We start from the raw sequence: 21,761 nt of genomic DNA, 5'->3' as shown, positions 1-21,761 counted from the left end.
AAAGATATGCATGCAAAACAACCTACGGATGGTTTCACAAACGCAAAATCCTACATTACAAATCAAACACCAAGGTGCTGGGGAGGAATTAGATGTGGTAGAATCCACAGGCTCTTTCAAGAGTAAAACTTTGACTCACACTCTAGGAGCAGAGAACCACCAACATCCGGTCCTAAAGGGGGCTTTCTAGTCTTCATGTCCCCACTGTCATCTCCAGTGCAACCCTGGAGAGTGTGACAGCTGATATTTTCTGCATGTGTGAGTTTTATTACAAAAGAATCACATTGACGTGTCTGGGCAAGAAGTGCCATTTGGCTCAGTCTTCCATCTCCGGAACCTGTCTTGGTTTATGGGCTCAGCCCTAGTTCCAGGGCGCACTTCCCATGATCGGAAGACACTTTCTAGATCCCTCTTTTTTCCTTTTAATAAGGTACATGCCTTTTTTGGACTATGCCTTTAGTGGTGTGTTATGCTTTATGAGGGATAGATTTCTTCTACAAGAAAGGGAAAAGTCTCTGAAAATTTTGTTTTTCTGTTTGTTTGGTTTGGTGTTTGATCTTCTGGACACAAAAGGCCTGTGAGGATCATGTTCTTTCATGATGCTTCTTGACCCTTGGCTCCTTTCCTACCCCATCCCTATTGTCTTTGCCCGGTTCCAGGATCTCCAGAACAGGACATCACAATTAGACTATTTCATTGGCCTCCTTGTTCTCTGGTCTCTGATCATTTCTGCCAGAGTAAGCTTCCTGAAATACGATTTTTGTCATGTACCCCCCTCCCTGCCCCCACACTGCCCCCTGCCCTGCTTAAAAATCTGCAGAGGCTCCTTGTTGGTTGTAGTTTGAAGTCCATTCTCCACAATCTGGCCCAGACTGCATCTTTGCCTCTGTCTGCCCCCTCCTTCTCCCCTTCCATCAGGTCTCCACGCTTGCTCGCTAGAGGCTGCTGTGTACTCTCCCTGAGGACACCTTTCCCGTTGAGGCTCTTAAATCCTATCCACCTCCCAAAGCACGGTTGCAGCTCCACCTCTCATCCCCACAGATCTCGGGCTATAAGGCATAATTCATGTGAAACACATCTCTATTCCATAACGTAGGATGGTTTGGATCTAGGGGAGAATTAGTGTCAAAAAAGAAATCGGGCAGTGGGTGAAGCAGCTGTGCTAAATCCAGTGGCAAGCCTCTGCTTCTGGCTTCATGGAAGTGGTGGCTGGAATTTGTGATTCCGCTCCCCAGCTGAACAGAGGAGAAGAGGCGAATGGCTGAATCCACCACCAAAATGTATCCAGGGAAATTTATTTGAACAAAATCTATACGATCAAATATTACTAAAACCACATAGTGAAATTAAAGAGAGCAGTGCCTTATTTGACGGATCTTGGAATTGGACCTACTCATACTGGGAATCTTCTGGAGTTAAATTTGGATTTGGATATCTTTATCTAAGAAATCTAGATTTCTTTAACTCTTCTGTCTTTCACAGATTTTTAGGAAACCCCTTTAGCATATTATCGTGGACTGAATGCTGTATTTTCCTGGAAGCTCAAGGTTCTGATGTATATTCTTTAATAGATAGTTTATGCTATTTTAGTTTTTCTCATTTTTTACTGTCTTCAGTTTACTTTACTTTTCTTCATTATTTTACATTATTATTTCACTGCTTGGCTTAGAAGAAAAGGTAGATCCATCCTTCCTTTTACAGACACCAATTTGAAATGGATTCACTAGGTAGAGGGCCTTTGGGCTTCAATTTCTGTTCACAAAATTTCAAATCTGATAGATCTCCTCTTCCAGCATGCAGAAGCATGGTAAGATATCTGCCAGTCTGCTGGCCAGGGTCTAGGACACTCCCAAGAACAGCTTGGGCAGGCTGTCCTTTGTCCAGACCCAGAAAAAACCAGTGGAAGACCAAACAAAGCTGCAGTAAGGGGTTGGAGCAGATGGTACCACCTGTACCCATCTAATTCAAGCCCATTTAATCTGCTACTTATATGTGAAAAATCAGAGAGTGAGTCAGAGAATTGGTGAAAAGGATGGAAGTGGTTCTGGCTCAAGCCCAAAGCCCATCGTAGAGGAAGATTACCATTAAAACTAGTGCTACTGGTCCTGGAAACCCAGGATTTACCCAGTGAGCTAGAGCTATTTCTGTATTATCTACACAAGTTGGGATCGTTTTGATCATTCACAGCTGTGTATGCCAGGACATAAGGGGCTCAATTAGTGTTTATTACCTGTTTAAAATCTTCAGGGCAATGAAAATGCCTGCAAGTCTTTAGGACTTACCTTTGGATTTACGAAAGGCTGTGGATTGTGGATTTCACGGTTTGGGAACAGCTCTCTCCATATGGAACCCTACAGGAGAGTCCTTATAGAATTACATGGAGGAAACCTGGCCCCTGGTCCAGAGTGCTGGTTCCTCTCCAGCTGCATATCACCCTGACAGCTAATGAGACGTCGACTATGGTTACTATTCTGTGAGAAAAATAAGCGAACCAAATCCGGGGAACATTTTTGTAACTGTCAGGGGTGGATTAAGAGAAGGCCTATGACATTTCAGACCACATTTGAGGCATATTAAAAAACTTCCCATGTTTCTACTTCATGAAATATATCAGGGAACTTACAGGTATGAAAGATTTCTCACCAGAATATGCTTTGAGCTAAAAATAACTAAATTGTAGATTAAAATTAAAAACAATGTCACAATAAATAGGTTATACTATAAGTGGAGCAAATCATAAAAATTACAAGTGAAAATCTTGTGAACACATTCTTAAAAATTGGTCTTGAGAAGCTGACAATTTATACCATTTTCTAAATGAAGGAAGAAACGGCCAAAATATTTAAAATTTCTAATAATTGAATTTTGAGTCAGTATTTTATAATTATTTATAGTATAAGTGGAAATATTTATTGCTCAGTTCCTCTAGTCAAACCGTCCTCATCTCTGGAACGTGACTCAAGATAGATAGTTTTTTCTTTTAACGTGCATTCTCTAATTTTCCTTGAGGAAGTTTTTTTAAATCGTTACCTTTCAGAGCTATATGTAATTAAACCGAATGTCATAAAAACATTCATGAGGGTTCTTTTCCAATGCTAAATATTTGTGAAACTTATGTAGAAATAATGTTATACTTAGTCTTTCTTAATGTCTAGTCTATACAGAATTCTTTTTTTTTTTTAAAGATTGGCACCTGAGCTAACATCTGTTGCCAATCTTTTCTCTTTTGATTTTTTTTTCTTCTTCTCCCCAAAGTCCCCCAGCACATAGTTGTATATTCTAGTTGTAGGTCCTTGTGGTTGTGGCATGTAGAACGCCGCCTCAGCATGGCCTGATGAGCTGTGCCATGTCTGTGCCCAGGATCCCAACCCATGAAACCCTGGGCTGCCAAAGATGAGCGCGCGAACTTAACCACTCAGCCATGGGGCTGGCTCCAGAATTATTCTTGCTGTTGATTAATAAGAATAAATTAGAAATGAAGTGGCAGCAAAAAATTCCCACCTACCCCTCGTAGGAGTTCAGGAACATAGAAAATAATGTCTCCTGGAGATCCTCTTTGCAGTTTCAATTAGTTATGGTTTCTAGGTAGCAAAATTTTTCAAGTTAGAAATGGCCTCTATTATTTGACTTCTGTTCAATCACATTATCCCAGGCATGTGTTTTCAGTCAGCCTCTCAGATTAGCAAAATAACTTGCATAATTGTCATCTTAAAATGCATTTGATTCTGACATTAGCTTTTCTCTTACCGTTATGTTTATCCTCGAGGAAACCTCTGGCAATTTCCAATGTGTGTAAGCCAAAGCTGTTCTTTATAGTAAACACGACTCCTGTTGGAAGGAAGCATCCCCAGCAGTGAGGGTTGTTTTAATGGACATGCTGTATTACTTTAATCTAACCCTTTTACCATCTGTTCTTCCCATAACAGTGAATGAAAAAAAAGAACATATTTTATGTTTCAGGGTTACATTAGTAAAAAGTAAGATAAAAGTGATTTAAAAGCATGCATATGTTCTTCGTACAGTGCAGTCTGCATCTGTGATGTTTTTTCTCATGGTTCAGACACAAATCAAGAGCAAAGCTGCTCATGCCTGATAGAGTGAAAGTTTTTCATGGAAAACAGGACTTTACCATAAGAGGGTCTCTCTCTATATTTTATGGCGAAAAATGATAAAAACCTCAATGAGCTGCCAGAATAAAAATAGATAACTGGAACATCTATTGTTGCAACATCTGGCATTTTTCCTGAGTTGGGTTGTTGCTGCCACGTCCAGATGAATGCAGAGCACCTGTCTGGAACATGCTGTTGAGGCAGGAATGGATCTCATGACTGTTATCAAAAGAAGAATATCTGTAGGTGTCACTGTGTCGGAAGAGCGCTTCAGTGATAAGGACGTCACCCAACGGTGTGTGGACATGGTTTACTGGAGTGTAGAGGTTGGAGAAATCTCCCTTTGTGAATACATGCTTGGGGACCTGGGCTCCGTTACTGCTTAGAGGGTGGGACACTATGGTCGAAGTCCTTAAGTCTACAGGCGTCTGGGGTACCGGAAAGAGCAGGGGCTCTGGAACTGCTTCTCTCCTCTTAAACTTCGTCATCATGTGACCTTGGGCAATTTTTTTTTTGAGCTTTATTTGCTGCATCTGTAAAGAGATTAATAATACTTTTAAGATGTTGTTAGCATTTAATGAGATAACGTCTGTGGGACCTCAGTGTAGCGACTAGCACATAGTAAGTAATTTGATAATGGTAGCTGTTATTTTTGATACTATGGGTATTAGTTACCATATGCAAATCATATAATAAATTGCCTCAATCAATTATAGTTCATTTCCCCTTCCTAAGCAACTTCAATGTTAAAAGAGAGAATAATGGCTATCTTCTTAGAACTCCTAAACTACATTGTTTTTCTCCCTGTTCAGGCTCTGGCCACTTTCTAACTTGCATTAAGATTATGCTTTGTGCATTGTTTGTACCCTTTGTAATGTGAGCACCTTGAGGGTGGGGCTGTATTTCTCATATCACCTGGCACACTGCCTTGCAGATAGTAGACACTCAAAAAATGTTAGAGTGAATCATAGAATGAATTATTGTAAGTGGTTCCCATTGCATGCATATTAGGCACCAACCAATGGCTCAGACCTTTAACTGGATGAGCCATCAGTCTGTTCTAGAAAGAATGATTCTTTCATGGGCTGAATCTGGAAGGGGAGTTGGGGGATGTGGATGTCATCTGGACTCCAGTCATCCAAGCTCTTTGCCTGCCAGCTCTAGCCCACCTTTGGTGGTGGCATTTGGTTTCACGTTTCATGAGAACAAGGGCATCCTTCGTTGGATTCACTTTTTAATTTGTCAACATAAATGCTTGCTTTGAAAACTAAATTTTAGCGGCCGGCCCAGTGGCCGAGTGGTTAAGTTCACGCGCTCCACTCTGGCAGCCCAGGGTTTCACCAGATCAGATTCTGAACGAGGACATGGCACCACTCATCAGGCCATGTTGAGGCGGCATCCCACATGCCACAACTAGAAGGACCTGCAACTAAGATATACAACTATGTATTGGGGGGCTTTGGGGAGATAAAGCAGGAAAAAACACCCAAACACTAAATTTTAAATTGGAAATAGGGGCAAATTAAGGTGCAGAGTATTCAGAATGACAGCAAATTTTCTGAGAAAGAAAAATAGAAGTTTCAGCAAGATTAACCAAAAATTGGTTTTCAGTGAACTTTAATTGATTGATATAATCTAATTAAAATAGGGAATTAAGTCATTCAGTTTCTTAGCTTTAAAGATAGAAGAAAGTGCTGTTATCTTTTCAAAGGAAGAACAGTAGATCTTCTGTAGCTCCTAAAACTTGATTTTGTTTTACTTGAAAATAGTAGAGAGACCAACAATCAATGGAGAACCATCCACAGACAGGACTTGCATGTATTCTAATGGATCATCATTCTCACTATCTCTCCACTCTTAAAACACCTTCTGGGCCAGTCTCAGTGGCCTACTGGTTAAGTTCAGTGCACTCCACTTAGGTGGCTCTGGTTTGGTTCCTGGGCACGGACCTACACTGCTCTCTTAGTGGCCATGCTGTGCTGGCAGCCTACATACTAAAAAATAGAGGAAGATTGGCACAGATCTTAGCTCAGGGCCTATCTTCCTCACAATAAAATAAAATAAAGAAAATATTTATTTTGAAATGATTTCACACATCAAGAAAAGTTGCAAGAATAGTAAAGTATTCCTGTATAATAAATCTAGGTTCACCAGTGCTTTATATTTTGCCATATTTGCTTTATCTCTTCCTCTTCGTTTTCCCTCATTATTTATTTTTTCTGAACCATTTTAGAGTAGGTTCCATATATGAGGCCTCTTTCCCTAAACCTTAATACTTCAATGTGCGTTCCTTGGTCTAATGATTCCTTAGAAGCAGGAAATTGCAGTTTTTTTTAGGTATTGCCAAATTCCCCTTCATCAGGGTTGTATCTGTTTATATGCCCACAGGCAACATGTGGGTGTGTCTGTGTCCCCACACTCTGCCACAAATGTATCATCAAGCTTTTGAATTTTTTGCTATTCTGGTAGTTGAGAAATGGTATCTCAGTGTTAATTTACATTTATCTTATTAAGAAGTTAAACATCTTTTCCTATGTTTAAGGGGTATTTTTAGACTTTTTTGTGAATACCTAGTTTATGTCCTTTGATCACTTTTCATTGTACTTTCTTTTGTTATTTTTCTAGCTTTGCAATTGAGAGTTGAATTTATCTTTATTTTTTCATTTTTATTGACTTGGGTGTCTAAAGCTGTGTATCTCATAAATCCAGATATGTAGTATTTTCTATTTTCCCCAAGAGTTATGTAATAGGTTTTTTTTTCAGGTGGAAGGGCTTTTTTAAAAAAATTATTTTGAATTTCTATTTTTTATTTATTGAGGTCAGAGAGTGCTGTTATAATACTTCTACTTTGTGAAAGTTACTAAGCTTTTCTTTGTGGCTTAATATTTGATCAATTTTGATGATTAGTCATATGCACTGAGAAGATTTATTCTGTATTATTAGTGTGTAAAGTTTGATATAGAGAAAAAACACTCAACTGATAGGTTTTGTTTTTGAGTCTTCTATAGTCTTTCCTTCGTTTTTAAAATCTACTTTACTTGTCTTATACTGAGAGCAGGGTCTTCGTCTCCTACTATTAGGATGTGTCTCTGTTCATCCTTGCCTTCCTATAGTTTCTGCTTCATATAGGTGGTATTGCTATGTTACGTGATGTATAGACAGAAAGACAGAAAAAAAGAATATTTTTAAGCAAGAAAGTGACATGATTAGATAAGAGTTTCAGAAAGATCTCTGAGGTGGCTAGGTTCTGGAAACGTCCAACCCCAGGCCAGTTTGGGGGTCCCTGGGACTTATTAGTTTTTCCTCTCTCAGAAAGACGGAAAGTATAATGGTGGTTCCCAGGGGCTGGAGGGAGGGCAGAAAGGGGACTTATTGTTTAATGGGTATAGAGTTTCAGTTTTGCAAGATAAAGAGTTCTGGAGATGGATGGAGGTGATGGTTGCCTAAGAATGTGAATGTACTAAATGTCACTGAGTTGTACAATTAAAAGTGGGTAAGATTGGAAGTTTTATGCTATGTGTATTTTACCACAATTAAAAATGATTTTTTTCTTAAAATAGACAATTAAAAAGTACTTAGAAGTATTAAGATGCTGCTATTGCGTGAATGTATAGCTGCCATGAATGTATGTGTGCCATGAATGTGTAGGTTTTTGTATGAATATAATTTTTATTTAACTGGAAAAATGTCCAGGATTGCATATGGTAGTTGCACATTTAGATTTTTGGAAACTGTCAGGCCATTTTCTGGAGTGCCTGTACATTTTACATTCCCATCAGCCATGTATGGGTGATCCAGTTTTCCCGCATCTTTGCCAGCATTTGGTGTTGTTACTATTTTTTATTTTAGCCAGTCTAATAGGTATGTAATGACATTTCATCATGGTTTTAATTTGCATCTGCCTGGTTGCTAATGATGTTGAATGTCCTTCGTTTAATGATTTGCCATTTGCATATCTATTTGATGAAATGTCTCTTTATGTCTTTTGCCCATTTTTTTTTTATCATTGAATTTTGGAAGTACTTTACGTATTCTAGATTCTAGTCTTTTGTTGTATATGTGGTTTGCAAATGTTTTCTCCCTGTCTGAAGTTTGCCTTTTCATCCTCTTTTTCTTTTTTTAAAGATTGGCACCTGAGCTAACAACTGTAGCCAATCTTCTTTTTTTTTCTGCTTTTTCTCCCCAAATCCCCCCAGTACATAGTTGCATATTTTTTCAGTTGTGGGTCCTTCTACTTGTGGCATGTGGGATGCTGCCTCAGTGTGGCCTGATGGGCGGTACCACATCCATGCCCAGGATCCGAACAGGTGAAACCCTGGGCCGCCGAAGCCGAGAGCACAAACTCAACCATTCGGCCATGGGGCCAGCCCCTCTTTTCATCCTCTTAACAGAGTCTTTTGCAGAGCACAAGTTTTTAATTTCTATCAAGTCCAATTTATCAAATTTTTCTTTTATGAAATGTACCTCTGATGTCAAATCTAAGAACTCTTTACCCAGCTCAGATCTTGAAGATTTTCTTCTATATTATTTTCTAAAAGTTTTATAATTTTATCTTTTACAATTAAGTCTGTGGTCAATTTGAGCTAATTTTTATATAAGATGTGAGACTTAGGTTGAGGTTCATTTTATTTTTGCCGATGGATGTCCAATTACTCCAGCACCATTTGTTGAGAAGTCTATCTTTCCTTTATTGAATTGCTTTTGCACTTTTGTCAACAATCAGTTGGGCACATGTGTGGGTCCTCTATTCTGTCCCATTGATCTGTGCATCTATTTCTCCATCAAAAAAGCACAGTTATGATTACTGTAGCTGTATGGTAGGTCTTGAAGTTGGGTAGACAGATCCACTCACTTTATTCTTTTTCAAATAGTTTTAGCAATTTAGTTCCTTTGACTGATATAAGTATTATGTATATATTGAAGTTTTTCTATCTTCTTTCAATTATTTTCTCTGATCCTTTTATTTTTTTCTCTCCAATTTTTATTTCCTTATATGTTTTCCGGCCTTTCTTCAATTTACCTTATTATACTTTCATTAAAATCTTTTCCTTTTTACAACTTATAATTTATTCTTTATTCAATTTCTTTGAATTTCGTCAGTTTTTATTGCATTTTTTTCCTGTTTTGTTGTTGTTGAGTTTGTTTTGGTCCATTTCTTAGTTTTAAAATTTCTGATTCTAGCTGTGTGTGCCCGTGTGTGTGTCTCCAAATGCTTGTTGAGGGTATTATTTCAGTTTGGAGCATGCTTTTATTATTTTATTTTGTTTAATGGTTGGTTATTTGGCAAGAAATTTTATCAACTGGGATGTAGGTATTTCCATTTTCATGTTTTTTTTCCTACAGAAGTTTTATAGGGAGGTTAACTTTTTCCCTAGTCTTTGGCATTTCATGGGTCGGGTTAGCAGGTAAACAGCACCCTTTCCTGCCAGTTTCGTGAAGCACATAGTTTTAAATGGGTGATGATGGTGGTGAAGAGGGGCAGGAGGAAAGCTGGGATTCACCTGTCTGGTGTTTTTCTTTCCTGTCTGATGGGTCCTAAGTTCCTCCTCTTCCTTCTCTTCTCTCACTGCTGTGCTTTGGAGGGACACTGCCCACTCTCAGCTGGCATCCTTCTTTTATGGAAACGACCCCTGTGGGAGGCTTCCACTTTGAGTTTTGCTTGATTTTGGCTCCCTTTCCTGTGGCCAGTGCTGTTAACCGCTAGCTACTGACTTACGTTCATATTTGGGCATGCGCTTGTGCTTTTTCTTTCTGAAGATGATTTTGTCCATTTTGCCAATGGCCTGAGTTCCTTTCTCTCTCTCTTTTCTTTTCATGGAGTCTCCTAAACCTCCATTTACCCTTCTCTCTGCACCCACAGGCTCATAGCAGCTGCTGTTGGACTTTTTCTTTTTTGACTTACAAATACTTTGAAGTTTGGCATATTCTCTACCTTTTAGTAATGCTGACAACATGGGTCACATGTGATTTAATTTGTGCTCCTTGATGACCTTATAGATTCTGGGGGCAGGATGTGTGGAGAGATGCAGATTCAAGTGGCTGCCATTGCCCTTCATACTCAGAAGCCTCTAGAATGGAATAATTTATTGACCCAAATGCATCGTAATCTCTATAAAACTTGTGTCATAATGGGATACTTGGGGAAAAATTGACATTGTAGTAAAACTGTAACTTACATAATAACTTTCTTTTTATAACCATGACAATAAAAATTCTTGGACTTGGATTATAGTTCTAAATAATTATCTTCTTTAAATAAGTGAAATAGGGGGACAGGCATAGGAATCATATGTTTCAACACTAGAAAAGATACTAACTAATTATTGTATCGTATGGAATATCAGACCAGAAAGAAAAGCTAGAGAAAGTGTAATCTAACCCAATATGTCATTCTACAGATGAGGCTAAGAAAGGAAAAGTAATTTTCCCTAGTAATTTTCCCTTACTCTGAGAGTTGGTAGCAGGGATGGACCTGGAACCAAGTTCTCTTGGCTCCTTGCCCCTAGTGCCTCTTCCATTAAATGCCCCCAACTCTGGTTCAGACTTTGCTAGTTTAAGTATCATCATGACCCTTTTCCTGTTGAGACAGAAGAAATTAAATAACTTGCCTAAGATGTAGCAAAAGTAGGTATGAGGAAGACCAGGAGCCCTCTTCTGTAGCATTCATTTATTGTGCTGCACACGCTGCATAGACTGGCTGTCTGCCTTCCTTGCCTCTGCCTTCTCTTTCTTCAAATACTTAACGAACGCCTGAAATATTTCAGATCAAATTAAGGCAATGTAGTGTTCTCAACAGCATGCAGTTCATTTTAAAGCGGTGAACGTGGCCCTCCCTGATGGTGCACACAGGTGCGAGTTTACAGGTGTTACAAACAAAGGTTTATGGCACATCTAAGGCAGTGTCAATTCTTGGTCTAACTGAACCACCGACTCCCGCCTGCGTGAAGGGCAGTGTACTTGCCGGTGTAGTTTCCTGATTATTGACAAGAGGCTTATCTGTCAAATTCTTCTTTGGGTGCTCTTGAAATGTGTACCTCGTATATGCCAGGGTTGCCTCGTGTTGAATTTTCTTTGTGAGCGAAGGACAGAATGTTCTTCTCTGCTGCGCCAATAGCACTTTCCCATATACACTCAGGGAAAGCTTTTTCCCCTCTCGACAGGGCTCAAAAGTCTTGACTGGAGTACTTCAGAAATAGGCCTGGTTTATACTTTTATAAAAACAAGCAGAGTCTGGGTAATTCCTAGCTCAGAATTGCACTGATGATCTGAATTTTTCCTGGGCAAGTCGATGGAGTGTGCTACCAAAGGGCAAACGTGTTGCACTTGGATCGCCACTCAGTGAGGAGAAGGGGTGCAGCCCTCACTTGCTGAGGTGCAGGTGGCATCTGGTGAAAAGAGAGGCTGGTGTGCACAGGCCTGCAGAGGTGTGATATAGAGAAACAGAGCTCAGAATGCCTCCATGTCCTATATCCCACGGTCCTGCCTGGAAAGAAGTAGGATTTCCCATTTTTTTCTTGATGGAATATGCTGATAGTCCATATGTACATTTGGCAGATACTTAAGGACATTTAGAAATGGTAATGGAAAAATCTTGAACCTGGAATTTGCATAGAACTCTGTCCTGAGCATGCTGTATTTATTAGCATACTTTGGAGTTTCCCCAGAGGAACCTCTGTACCTCATGTCCCTGGCTTCAAGAGACCCTACGCCCAACAGCCTGTGTGCACTGAGTTGGGAAGAGTCAGGTTTCTTCCTCCTGCTCAGGGTGGGCCCAGTGTGGAGGGGAGAGTTTGCCTTGTCCTGTGAAGGTCTCATCTTGGGTAAAATTCGCTTAACCAGCATGTGACAAGTGAAAAAGTGTGGAGCCTAGGAGTTTCTCCTCTCTCCCCCATACTACCACACACACCCATCCCTCTTTTTTCTGGGGTAAGAAAGAAAATGTAAAATGGACTTATATTTTGGTTCTAGAGCCTGTAAAGCAGTTCTTGCCACTTTTCTGGAAATGTCTCTAACATTGGACACTGTTTTCTCTTCTTTTCCTTAGCAGTGTTTTCTCTCAAGTGTAAAGTCATGGTTTAGAGCGCAGGCTGTGATACCAGATAGACTGGGGGCGGGGGGGCGGGGTTGGGGGGGAGGGAGGGCGTGGCATCTTATTAACACTCTCAGGGATGCAGTCTCCTCTTCTATAGAATGGAGATATAGAACTGTCCAGGTGGTTATGAGGATTCAGTGATGTAATACGTAGTGATTAGCACATTGCCAGACACAGAGTAAGTTCTCAAAAAACAGCATCTATTATTATTCTAGCAGACGATCTTTATATAGTCCCTAGACTTGTGTTTGGCATTAGGTAACCAAAACCTGGTAGAAATGATTACGTTACTGATTTCAGCAGCTCATGAGGGCCTTCAGACGAGCACATCTAGGGAGGTTTGCCCAAGCTTTTACCTTTTCTTTCAACACCTGACCACATAGTCCGGCCCCAGGTGAGCAGCATGATTCCAACAAGGCACGGCGTAGCCTGCAGCTGTTTCTTCCTGATGAGCCTATGCATATATGAAGTTTTACTGTAGAAAGCAAGAGACACATCCCAGTATATGGGACAAGACTTTTTCCAAGTTGTATTGCAATTGAATTAGGTAAGCATTTGTAAACTATCGTGTCGTGTACCCAGCCTGGCTCTCAGAGAGTTAACAGCCCAGTGTGAAGAGTGAGGTTGCTGCACACTGCGCCTTTAAACCTTATTTTTGTTTTGTATTTTAATTAAGACAAAATGTGAAAAGCAAATAGAAATAACATGTGGAGCTCTCTTGGACTCTCCCTTTGGCAATACCATTTCGGTGGTGACTTGGGTTTGAGTCTTGGCTCTGCCACCTGCTGACCCTGTGGCCTTGGGCAAACCCCCATCCTCCTTTGGGCCTCAGCTTCCCTCTCCATACAATGGGTTACTAATAGCTCCGTTAAAGGGTTAATATGAGAACTTAGTGGGGTAATTCACGTGAAGTACTTGCAACAGTGCTTGGTACTTAGTTCAGTCCGTGTTTGTTATTATTTTTATCTTCTCCTTTCAGCAGCGGAAAGGATTTTCTTTGGCGGCACCATGACTGATTAAGTGATTCTGAGTCAGGGGTGCCCAGCGTGGTGCCAGAGTGAGTCTTATTTTGGTACCGTAAGTCCAATATGACCTTGGGGGTGCCTGCAGAGAAAAACGCTATTTTTCTTTTTTTTTGACATGTGCTTTTCTCACCCTCTCGGTTTCAGTATTCGGGATTTCACACGGAAAGATCGGAATCCGATCACGACAGCCAGTGGGGCGGAAGCCCCCTGACCGACACGGCCTCCCCGCAGCTCCTGGACCCCGGCGACAGGCCGGGCTCGCAGCACGACGCCGCGTGCGCCTACAGACAGTTCCCCGATCGCAGCTCCCTCTGCTACGGCTTTGCGCTCGACCATTCCAGGCTGGTGGAGGACAGGCACTTCCACACCCCGGCCTGCGAGGGAGGCCGGTGCGAGGCAGGCAGGTACTTCCTGGGAACGCCGCAGGCCGGGAGGGAGCCCTGGTGGGGCTCTCGCGCAGCCTTGCCCCTGACCAAGGCCTCCCCAGAAAGCAGAGAAGCCTACGAAAACAGCATGCCTCACATCGCTTCCGTGCACAGGCTCCACGGTAAGGGCCGCTGAGACGCCTCCTGCGCTCGCCGCAGGCCCCTTGAACAGCTTTATAAAGTTCTAGGTGTGACGCCGGCGTGACCGCCCAATGGGTCTGCTCCTTTGAATTGACAAATCAGAAACTCACACCAATGGGATTTTGAAAACCAAATCCACTCCTTTCAAGTGTATTAATTTTGCTAATGTTTGCCAAATGCGTTTATTTTTCCAGGCTAGTAAAAATGATTCCCATTTTTAACATCAAAAAAAGTATAGAAATTAAGTTCAAGTGAATTGTTAAGTCTATTGAACTTGTGTATCCATTTAAATTTCTTGGGTATTATTTTCTTCTGTATTCTCATGCTTCAAATGTGGACTTAAGTAGTTCTGGGCTCATTTAGCAGTGTTTCTCCATGAGGCCACTATTGGCATGTTGGGGAAGGCCAGTCTGTTTTGTTTTGTCTTTTTAAAAGACTGGCACCTGAGCTAACATCTGTTGCCAATCTTCTTTTTTCTTCTTCTTCTTCTCCGCCAAAGCCCCCAGTACGTAGTTGTATGTTCTAGCTGTGAGTGCCTCTGTCTGTGCCATGTGGGATGGTACCATGTCCGTGCCCAGATCTGAACCGGTGAAACTCTGGGTGCAGAAACGGAGGGCGTGAACTTAACCACTCGCCACTGGTGGCCCCGTGGCCCTTCTGATTTATGGTCCATCACTAACATCACAGGATGTTTAACCTCTCTGGCCCTCTGGGCATTAAATGCCAGTAACTGTGCCTTTCCCCCATCATTATGATGACCCACCAGGTCCCCTGTGAGTAAAGGATGGAGGGATATGTAGAACCAACCCTCGGAAACGTTCACCTGGGGATTACTACGTGGCTTTACAAACGCCTGGAAATGTGCTCTGCAGTTAAAAGCCTTCAGCGTTGGCAGTGCTCTTTGTTCATTTCAAAGTAACCTGGGCAAGGAGAGCCAATTCTGTCCATTCCTGACCAAATTCTTGAGTCCAGGCAGGTCTTTGAAACCCTCATTTCATTAGAAGTCAGTGACATTAAGAGTGATCCAATAGCCGCAATATTACTCTTCTTGCTGTGTCTTTAGGATGAGAAATATGTAGACAATGTTGTCCTTACTCATACAGTACTGGTCAGATACCACCGGGGCACTGACTGCCTTCGATGAATGATTTTAAGTTGTCTCTGATTTTGCTTTTTATTTTTCCACTTTTACTCTGAGTTTCTCTAGTTTGGTAGACTGGTAATGGAAGCCCAGGGCAAAGGGCAATTGCTTGCCAAAGAATGGAGTGAAGTGAAAATCCTGGCTTAACCTACATCGTCTAGAAGAAAATGGGAGAAATAAAATCAGAAGAAAAGGGAAAAGGAAAGCAATGAGTGGTGTGATGCGGGGCTTCTCTGCTGCATTAAGCAGTTCATAGTTTTCGTGCGTCCCTTCCCGTTTCTCTTCTCTCTTTTCATATTGACTTCAGACTGTTTTGAGAATAGTTTATTGAATATATTTTGGATGAACTATTCCTCCATATTAGATCTCTCTCCTTGGTTCAGAACAAGTTGTTAGTAACATTTTAGATATTTATTTTTCACCTTATTTCAGAAATAGTCTAAGATTCTGGATCTACTATATGATTATGTGTCAAACTGAGATTTTTGCCACTAGATTTGAGAAGACAATATTTATATTTTTGACTGGGACAAGATATATATATCCATGAACACATTTATACATATTGACTATATATTTTTTTAACCCTCAAATAATTTAAAAAATAACAGAGCTTTATTGTAATTCTACTGAAGATACATTTAGCAATATTAGCATTTTTAGGTAATTTATTTGTAATTGAGAAAATAGTCCAACCTATATTATCATCTTTCTCAAACCCAGTTGAAGTCATTTTCTAAGCATCAATTTAACATCATATTTTTCTAGAAAATAACATAAGCCAAATGCTATGCATTTTTCTTTTATGTATTGCCAGACAGGTCCAATGATGTGCATATGTGGAGAAGTATAAACACCCTTTTGCTAATTGGCATTCACAATCCACCAACAAGGTTTACCTTCTAAAAAACTCGTTATAAACTTCATCTGCACTTAAAAGCCGCTGAGAGCTATGAAGTCCGGTAGAGTCCTTTGACACTGTCATGTGAGCCTGTGTCTGTTTCAGATATTGGTGCATATATTAAAAGTGAAAGACATAAGATTCCTTTTAAAAAGAAACATGCTTACATTTTTGGGGGTGTATTTCGAGACCGCTTACTTTTTACTTTTTCTGATTTCTAGGGCGAGGTCACTGGGATGAAGATAGTGTGGTCAGTTCTCCAGACCCGGGGTCTGCCAGTGAATCAGGTGACCGATACCTCACTGAACAGTATCAAAGTAGCCCACACGAACCTAGCAAAATTGAAACTCTGATAAGAGCCACCCAGCAGATGATTAAAGAAGAAGAGAACAGATTGCAGCTGAGGAAAGCACCCCCAGACCAACTGGCTTCCATTAATGGAGCTGGGAAAAAACACTCCCTCTGTTTTGCAAACTACCAACAGCCCCCACCGACAGGCGAAGTCTGCCAGGGCTCTGCGCTTGCCAACACTTCGCCATGTGACCACATCCAGCAGAGAGAGGGAAAGATGCTGAGCCCCCATGAAAATGACTATGACAACAGTCCCACCGCACTGTCTCGGATAAGTAGTCCCAATTCGGATCGCATTTCAAAATCCAGTTTGATCCTAGCTAAAGACTTTCTGCATTCGGATATGTCTCCTCATCAGACAGCAGGAGACCATCCTGCCGTCTCTCCAAACTGCTTTGGCTCTCACCGGCAGTATTTTGATAAGCATGCTTACACATTAACTGGGTATGCCCTGGAGCACTTATATGACAGCGAAACCATTAGAAACTATTCCTTGGGCTGTAATGGCTCACACTTTGATGTAACTTCCCATCTAAGAATGCAGCCAGACCCAGCACAAGGACACAAGGGAACATCTGTTATAATAACCAATGGAAGCTGATGTTTTTCTAAAATATTTTGTTCTTTAAGGAGCTCTGAAACATATTTATAATTTAATTCCCCATTACCAGCATTTACCATGCCACAGATTGTTAGAGAGGATAATTTAAGTTACTGGGTATTTGACATGTGTTCCTGTGAAATCAAAGAAAACAGCACTAGCATTCAGGGTTATACACAGATAAGGGAGCTAAAGTGAATATACAAATTGCCCCTCTAATTATATGGGAACCAGAATAGATGAATTTTGCGTTGAAAAATACTCGTGTAGCTTAAGTGAGCACATACACCACGTGAAAGGACTGACGGAGGACAACATTGCCTTGTGTCGATCCAGCAACCCTCATACACACAGACCGCCATCCACAAACTGCTGTGCACACTTTACATGCAGACATGTAGATGGATGCCATAAATACACCCCAAATGGGCAACTTTCCTTAACCGCAGCACGTTAAGCTTCCTAAATTTCCATTTCCACAATAACTAAGACACAGAGAGATACATCTTGTAAACTGGTCTCTTCTTTGTGGTTTCAACCAGCCAGCTCATTTGGTTCAAGCGTAAATTAGGGAGATGGTTCTGGATGTGGTACAAGAATGAGTTTTCACCTGGTACCCATTAGAAGCAATCAGGAAGGGGTGATTTTTCACCTTTGGAGTTAGACAAGGAACAGGATCACACTGACATAGCAATAAGGGTTTTTCTAAGTCAAAGCACTGAGATGTTGGGACACACATCAAAAACCTGGTGTGCTCAATTGGAACTAGTTTAGTGGGGATAGAAAGGCCAGAGGCAGAAGGAAATGGAATGATATCTCAAAACCAACAATTTAAGGCTCAGAATATATAATCAGCATATTTGGGGCTTATAAAACCACCCCAATAAAAAGTTCAAACCGATTCATCGAGAAAAAAGGCTAAGTGTAAAAAATAACTAAGGAAAACCAGTGAAGTGCTATATGACAGCAGTGTAAGTGTTTGAAAACATTTCAAAGCACAGATGTGCAAATGTGACAGCATGTGGAAAGCCTCAGGAGAAAGTCTGAGATAAAAGCTTGGGTTGATAGACAAGTGATTTAAAGCACAAGAGGAGTCCGCTGACTGAAGGAGCAGGCAAAGCATTCATTTTCCTTATTGTTTGTAAACAACAAAAACTTGGTCTTAAGCTCATGTGATGCAGTACAAAGACCAGCAGACTAGATGCCAAGGTCTCTGCATTCCAGCTCTGACCTTGCCTGTGGCTTATTTAGGTGTGTCCCTCACCGCGCCTGGACCCCAGTGTCTTTGTCTGTATGGCACTTCTCCTGTCCTCTGGTTGTGTGGTTCATCGGTGCAGCAGAACTCAGCTTGTTAACCAGTTAACTCTCTGCTGTGAGTTGTCAAGGCTGATCACCCTGGCTTTTCTGCACTCATACAGAGGTCCTGCTTTGGAATTCAAGCAAGTGCATGGGCTCTTTTAGACATGGATGGTTACAGTCAACTTTCTAGATTCAGACAAAATGTAGATGGTAGAAACTGCTGAGGGAGAAGAAAAATAAGTAAGAATTATTTAATGCGCTATTCTCTAGGAATCAAAGCAAAGTGACGTAAGTGATTAGAGAGGGTTCATAGATAATATTTCCGAGGAGTCCCATGCCTGAAATTCTTACCATATTCAAGGAGGGGAATGTATTGGAAGAACTTGACTTGTAATTTTGAAGGCAGAACATGACATTGAACACTCAGGGATTAGTGCTATATTTTCATCATTTCACACACTTATTTGGCAGTCCATAGGTAGGTGACAATCTGAATGGGATAATCTCAGAGATGAATACTGGGTTGTTTGTATATGAGAAAAGAAATGAATTGTTTCTTGGGTGTGACAGAGCAACGTTTGTGCTGTAAATAGACAAAGTTCAGGTAAGTGAGAAAGTTAGTGGTTATCATATATACTTTCAAAAAAGTTTGAAGAACAATAAAAACTAAACTTTGAACTATACAAGAAAAAGTATTCAATAATTTTGAGAAAAATATTTATGAGAAACCCCTGGAATATTTAAAATGGATTTTCAATCAATTTGCAATATGAGGTAACGTTTTAGGAATGCTAAAGTTTTTGCAAGATTCTGTAGATGGATAAATAGTTCAAAGACACAACTATCTGAAGAACATGGTGTATTTTGGAAAGGGAATCTATACAGATGGGTTTTACTGGTGGATATGCATTCTGCTGAAAATGTCAGGAACAGATGCTATAAATGAAATAGAATCTTAAGAATTAAGGAGAATGATGTGAAAGAAAAAATTATCACTAAAGAAATTTCAGTGGAATTTTTATATAAAAGATAGTTAATTGATGAAAGAAATAAGTTAATGAACTCTACAAATAGGGGAAATCAGAAAGAATAATGCTCTTTAAAATAGTATGACCAGTATTTTTAAATGAAGGCAGAATTAACTAAATTACATCTTGATTAAAAATTTTGGTAGATCGGTCCAGTTTTAAATACCTAACCCTTTATTTAATTTACATGTCAATAATTTATAGTAGCAGATTCATTACATTACATATAATGCCTTACAGGCCCACAGTATTATATATCCAACATTTTTTTGCAATGTGGCGTGATTATTACAAAATGACCCAAAATAAGTCGACAATTTATGACAAACTTTGATATACACATAGATGTGTTAAAAGGTATTTATAATCTACACTATTTTGTTCTGTGCAGGAACCTATTTCCTCATAATGAAGATGTTAAATATGTCTTTTTAAAATATGGGATGTAAAATATGTATGTTCCCAATAACTTAATCAGTTAAAATTAAACTTAAATTGGCTTTCGTTTTAATCCTTGATTTCCACAACTTTGCTAAATGCTAAGAATCATGATACTTTGTTGAAATAGAGAAGTATGATTTTTATATCACCTTGAGGATTCATAAAAATGTGCTATATCCAATTACCAGTACAAAATGTAGCAATTCATTAGATGATACAAAGCTCATGCCTTCCGGTAATAGTAAGAGTATCTTTATTGCCCATTTTACCTGCCTGCGCTACCTAATTAAAAAATTTGGATGACCAAAGAAATAAAGGAATATTTCCCCAGTCTTCCTTGGGGAAATTATGTTAAAACTATTGTTGAGAATATACAGATTTGATGTATTATTTTTGGATGCATAATATTAATGTCACAATCACTACAGATCAGATGCTTGGGTGTGCTTTGCTCCACAAGTCTTTTGACAGACTATGCTGAACATAATGGGCTAGCTTTTCTAAACTGTAATCGCCTGATACAGGATAATATGGCACAGTGCTGATGTGACATTCAAATTGAGACAGAATGCAATAAATGATTTGCCTTCAGTGTTTATACAGAAAAACCACTTATTCTTTCTTGATTATATTTTATAGGGCCACAATATTTCCATTGGGTACTATTCTTAATTCTCTCTACACCCCACTGCCACATGCTGCCTCTGGGCAAAGAATCCCACTTATAATAAGCTTTAATAGGATCTTTTAGAAAAGGATAATATGCTCCATTTTCTTTTCTTTTTTTAATGGGGGATGAGGATTGATTCAATAAAAGATCACTCGCAAAATATGCATAGATATTCTAAAATAAAATGCAAGGCTTTTTCCCCCCAAGACCTAGACCAAATAAGTTTGATAGAAGACACTACAGCTAAAGAGACATTCTGAATACAGATGTAATATTTTATGGTTCGCTCGCTCTCTCTTCTTCAAGAGCAGGATGTTACTAAGATATTCAGTGCAATTCTCTTAGTACTAGTAGCATTTGGAAGTGACTGAATAAATGGTGATATTTGGAAAACTGAGGATTTGGCCATTTTGGGGTCACCTTGCCCAGTGGAATAGCTTACACTTTAATATACTCTTCTTTATTTAAAAAGTTTGAATGCCCAAATTTGGCTCCCCAATTCACTCAAATCACAGGAATAGACATTACATCCTGTTTTCCGAATGACAGTAAAGAATGTAAATCCTATGGTTCTCCAAATAAGTGATTCACCTTTCATGTACATGTCAGTTTTTGTGAATAGGAATTTGACTCTAAGATAGGAAAATCTCTTGGTTACTTCTTACTGGGAAATGCTTTGTGGATAAAACATTCATTGTCGTTCTACACTTCAAATGAATGACAGAACAGCTATGGACACATGCTAAGGGTGTATTACATAGAAAATCTTCTTGGGGAGAATTTCCGTGTGGTGCTCATTTCTTGTGCACAAGAGTTGTTCGGGCAGTGCTTAACTCAAAAAGTGAGATCGTGACCATATCCAAATAGGGGTTTGTTTGGAGTTCCTTGTCTAGGACTGTATGCAGAAAGGCTGTATGTGTGTGTGCCTGTGTGTCAGCTCCATATATATACACGCACACACACATACACACAATTGTAAAGCAAGTAGCAAGATTCTCTTCTGCTGTGCTCCTTAATAACTGATGGTTCACACAAGAAATCCTAATAATTTTAAACCAAACATTTATAGTTTTATTTATTGCAATTTTGCTGCATGGGACTTTGCTTTCATAAACATATATAGTAGAGACTTTGTCCTAATTTGCTGATCTGCAACACATTTAATCATAGTTGAATTTACACCCAACATCCCTGGTGTGTTTACATTTCAAAAGAAATAAAATCGGCGTACACAAATTTTTAGAAGTACTGTAACTTTTTTTCTGTTTTTTTTCCACAGGGAAATATTTCAAAAAATGAAACATATGAATAGGCACTTCAAAAAAGATAAAAATATTTTATGTTTGTTTTTTGACTGACATGTTCTAAAAAGGATTATATTTGTGAAAGAAGATACTGATTGCCAATATTTCAAATATCATCTTGCAATGTATAGTTTTTAGTGACATCGTAGTATAAATCTGTCATTTGAACTTTTACTTTGGAATGTAAAGTAGAAAATATTAGCTATGTCAATGATATCTTGCAAAGTGTCTCC

The 21,761-nt window shown here is 39.7% G+C and overlaps 1 protein-coding gene across 2 annotated transcripts in view; it reads left to right on the top strand.

The window, feature by feature from the left end:
* The window catches only part of SIM1 (SIM bHLH transcription factor 1), a 69,208-nt gene extending 47,748 nt beyond the window's left edge, over positions 1-21,460 (top strand). For both annotated transcript variants that reach the window (XM_070556746.1, XM_070556747.1), the window contains exons 11-12: positions 13,371-13,773; positions 16,056-21,460. In XM_070556746.1, coding sequence (XP_070412847.1) covers positions 13,371-13,773; positions 16,056-16,786 — 1,134 coding nt within the window. In that variant the 3' untranslated portion in view covers positions 16,787-21,460. The remainder of the gene's footprint in view (positions 1-13,370; positions 13,774-16,055) is intronic.
* The last annotated feature ends 301 nt before the right edge of the window (positions 21,461-21,761 follow it).

Source organism: Equus przewalskii, chromosome 9 (genome assembly GCF_037783145.1).
Source record: "Equus przewalskii isolate Varuska chromosome 9, EquPr2, whole genome shotgun sequence".
In the NCBI taxonomy this organism is placed as follows: domain Eukaryota; kingdom Metazoa; phylum Chordata; class Mammalia; order Perissodactyla; family Equidae; genus Equus; species Equus przewalskii.
This window is presented reverse-complemented; position numbering and strand designations above follow the sequence as displayed.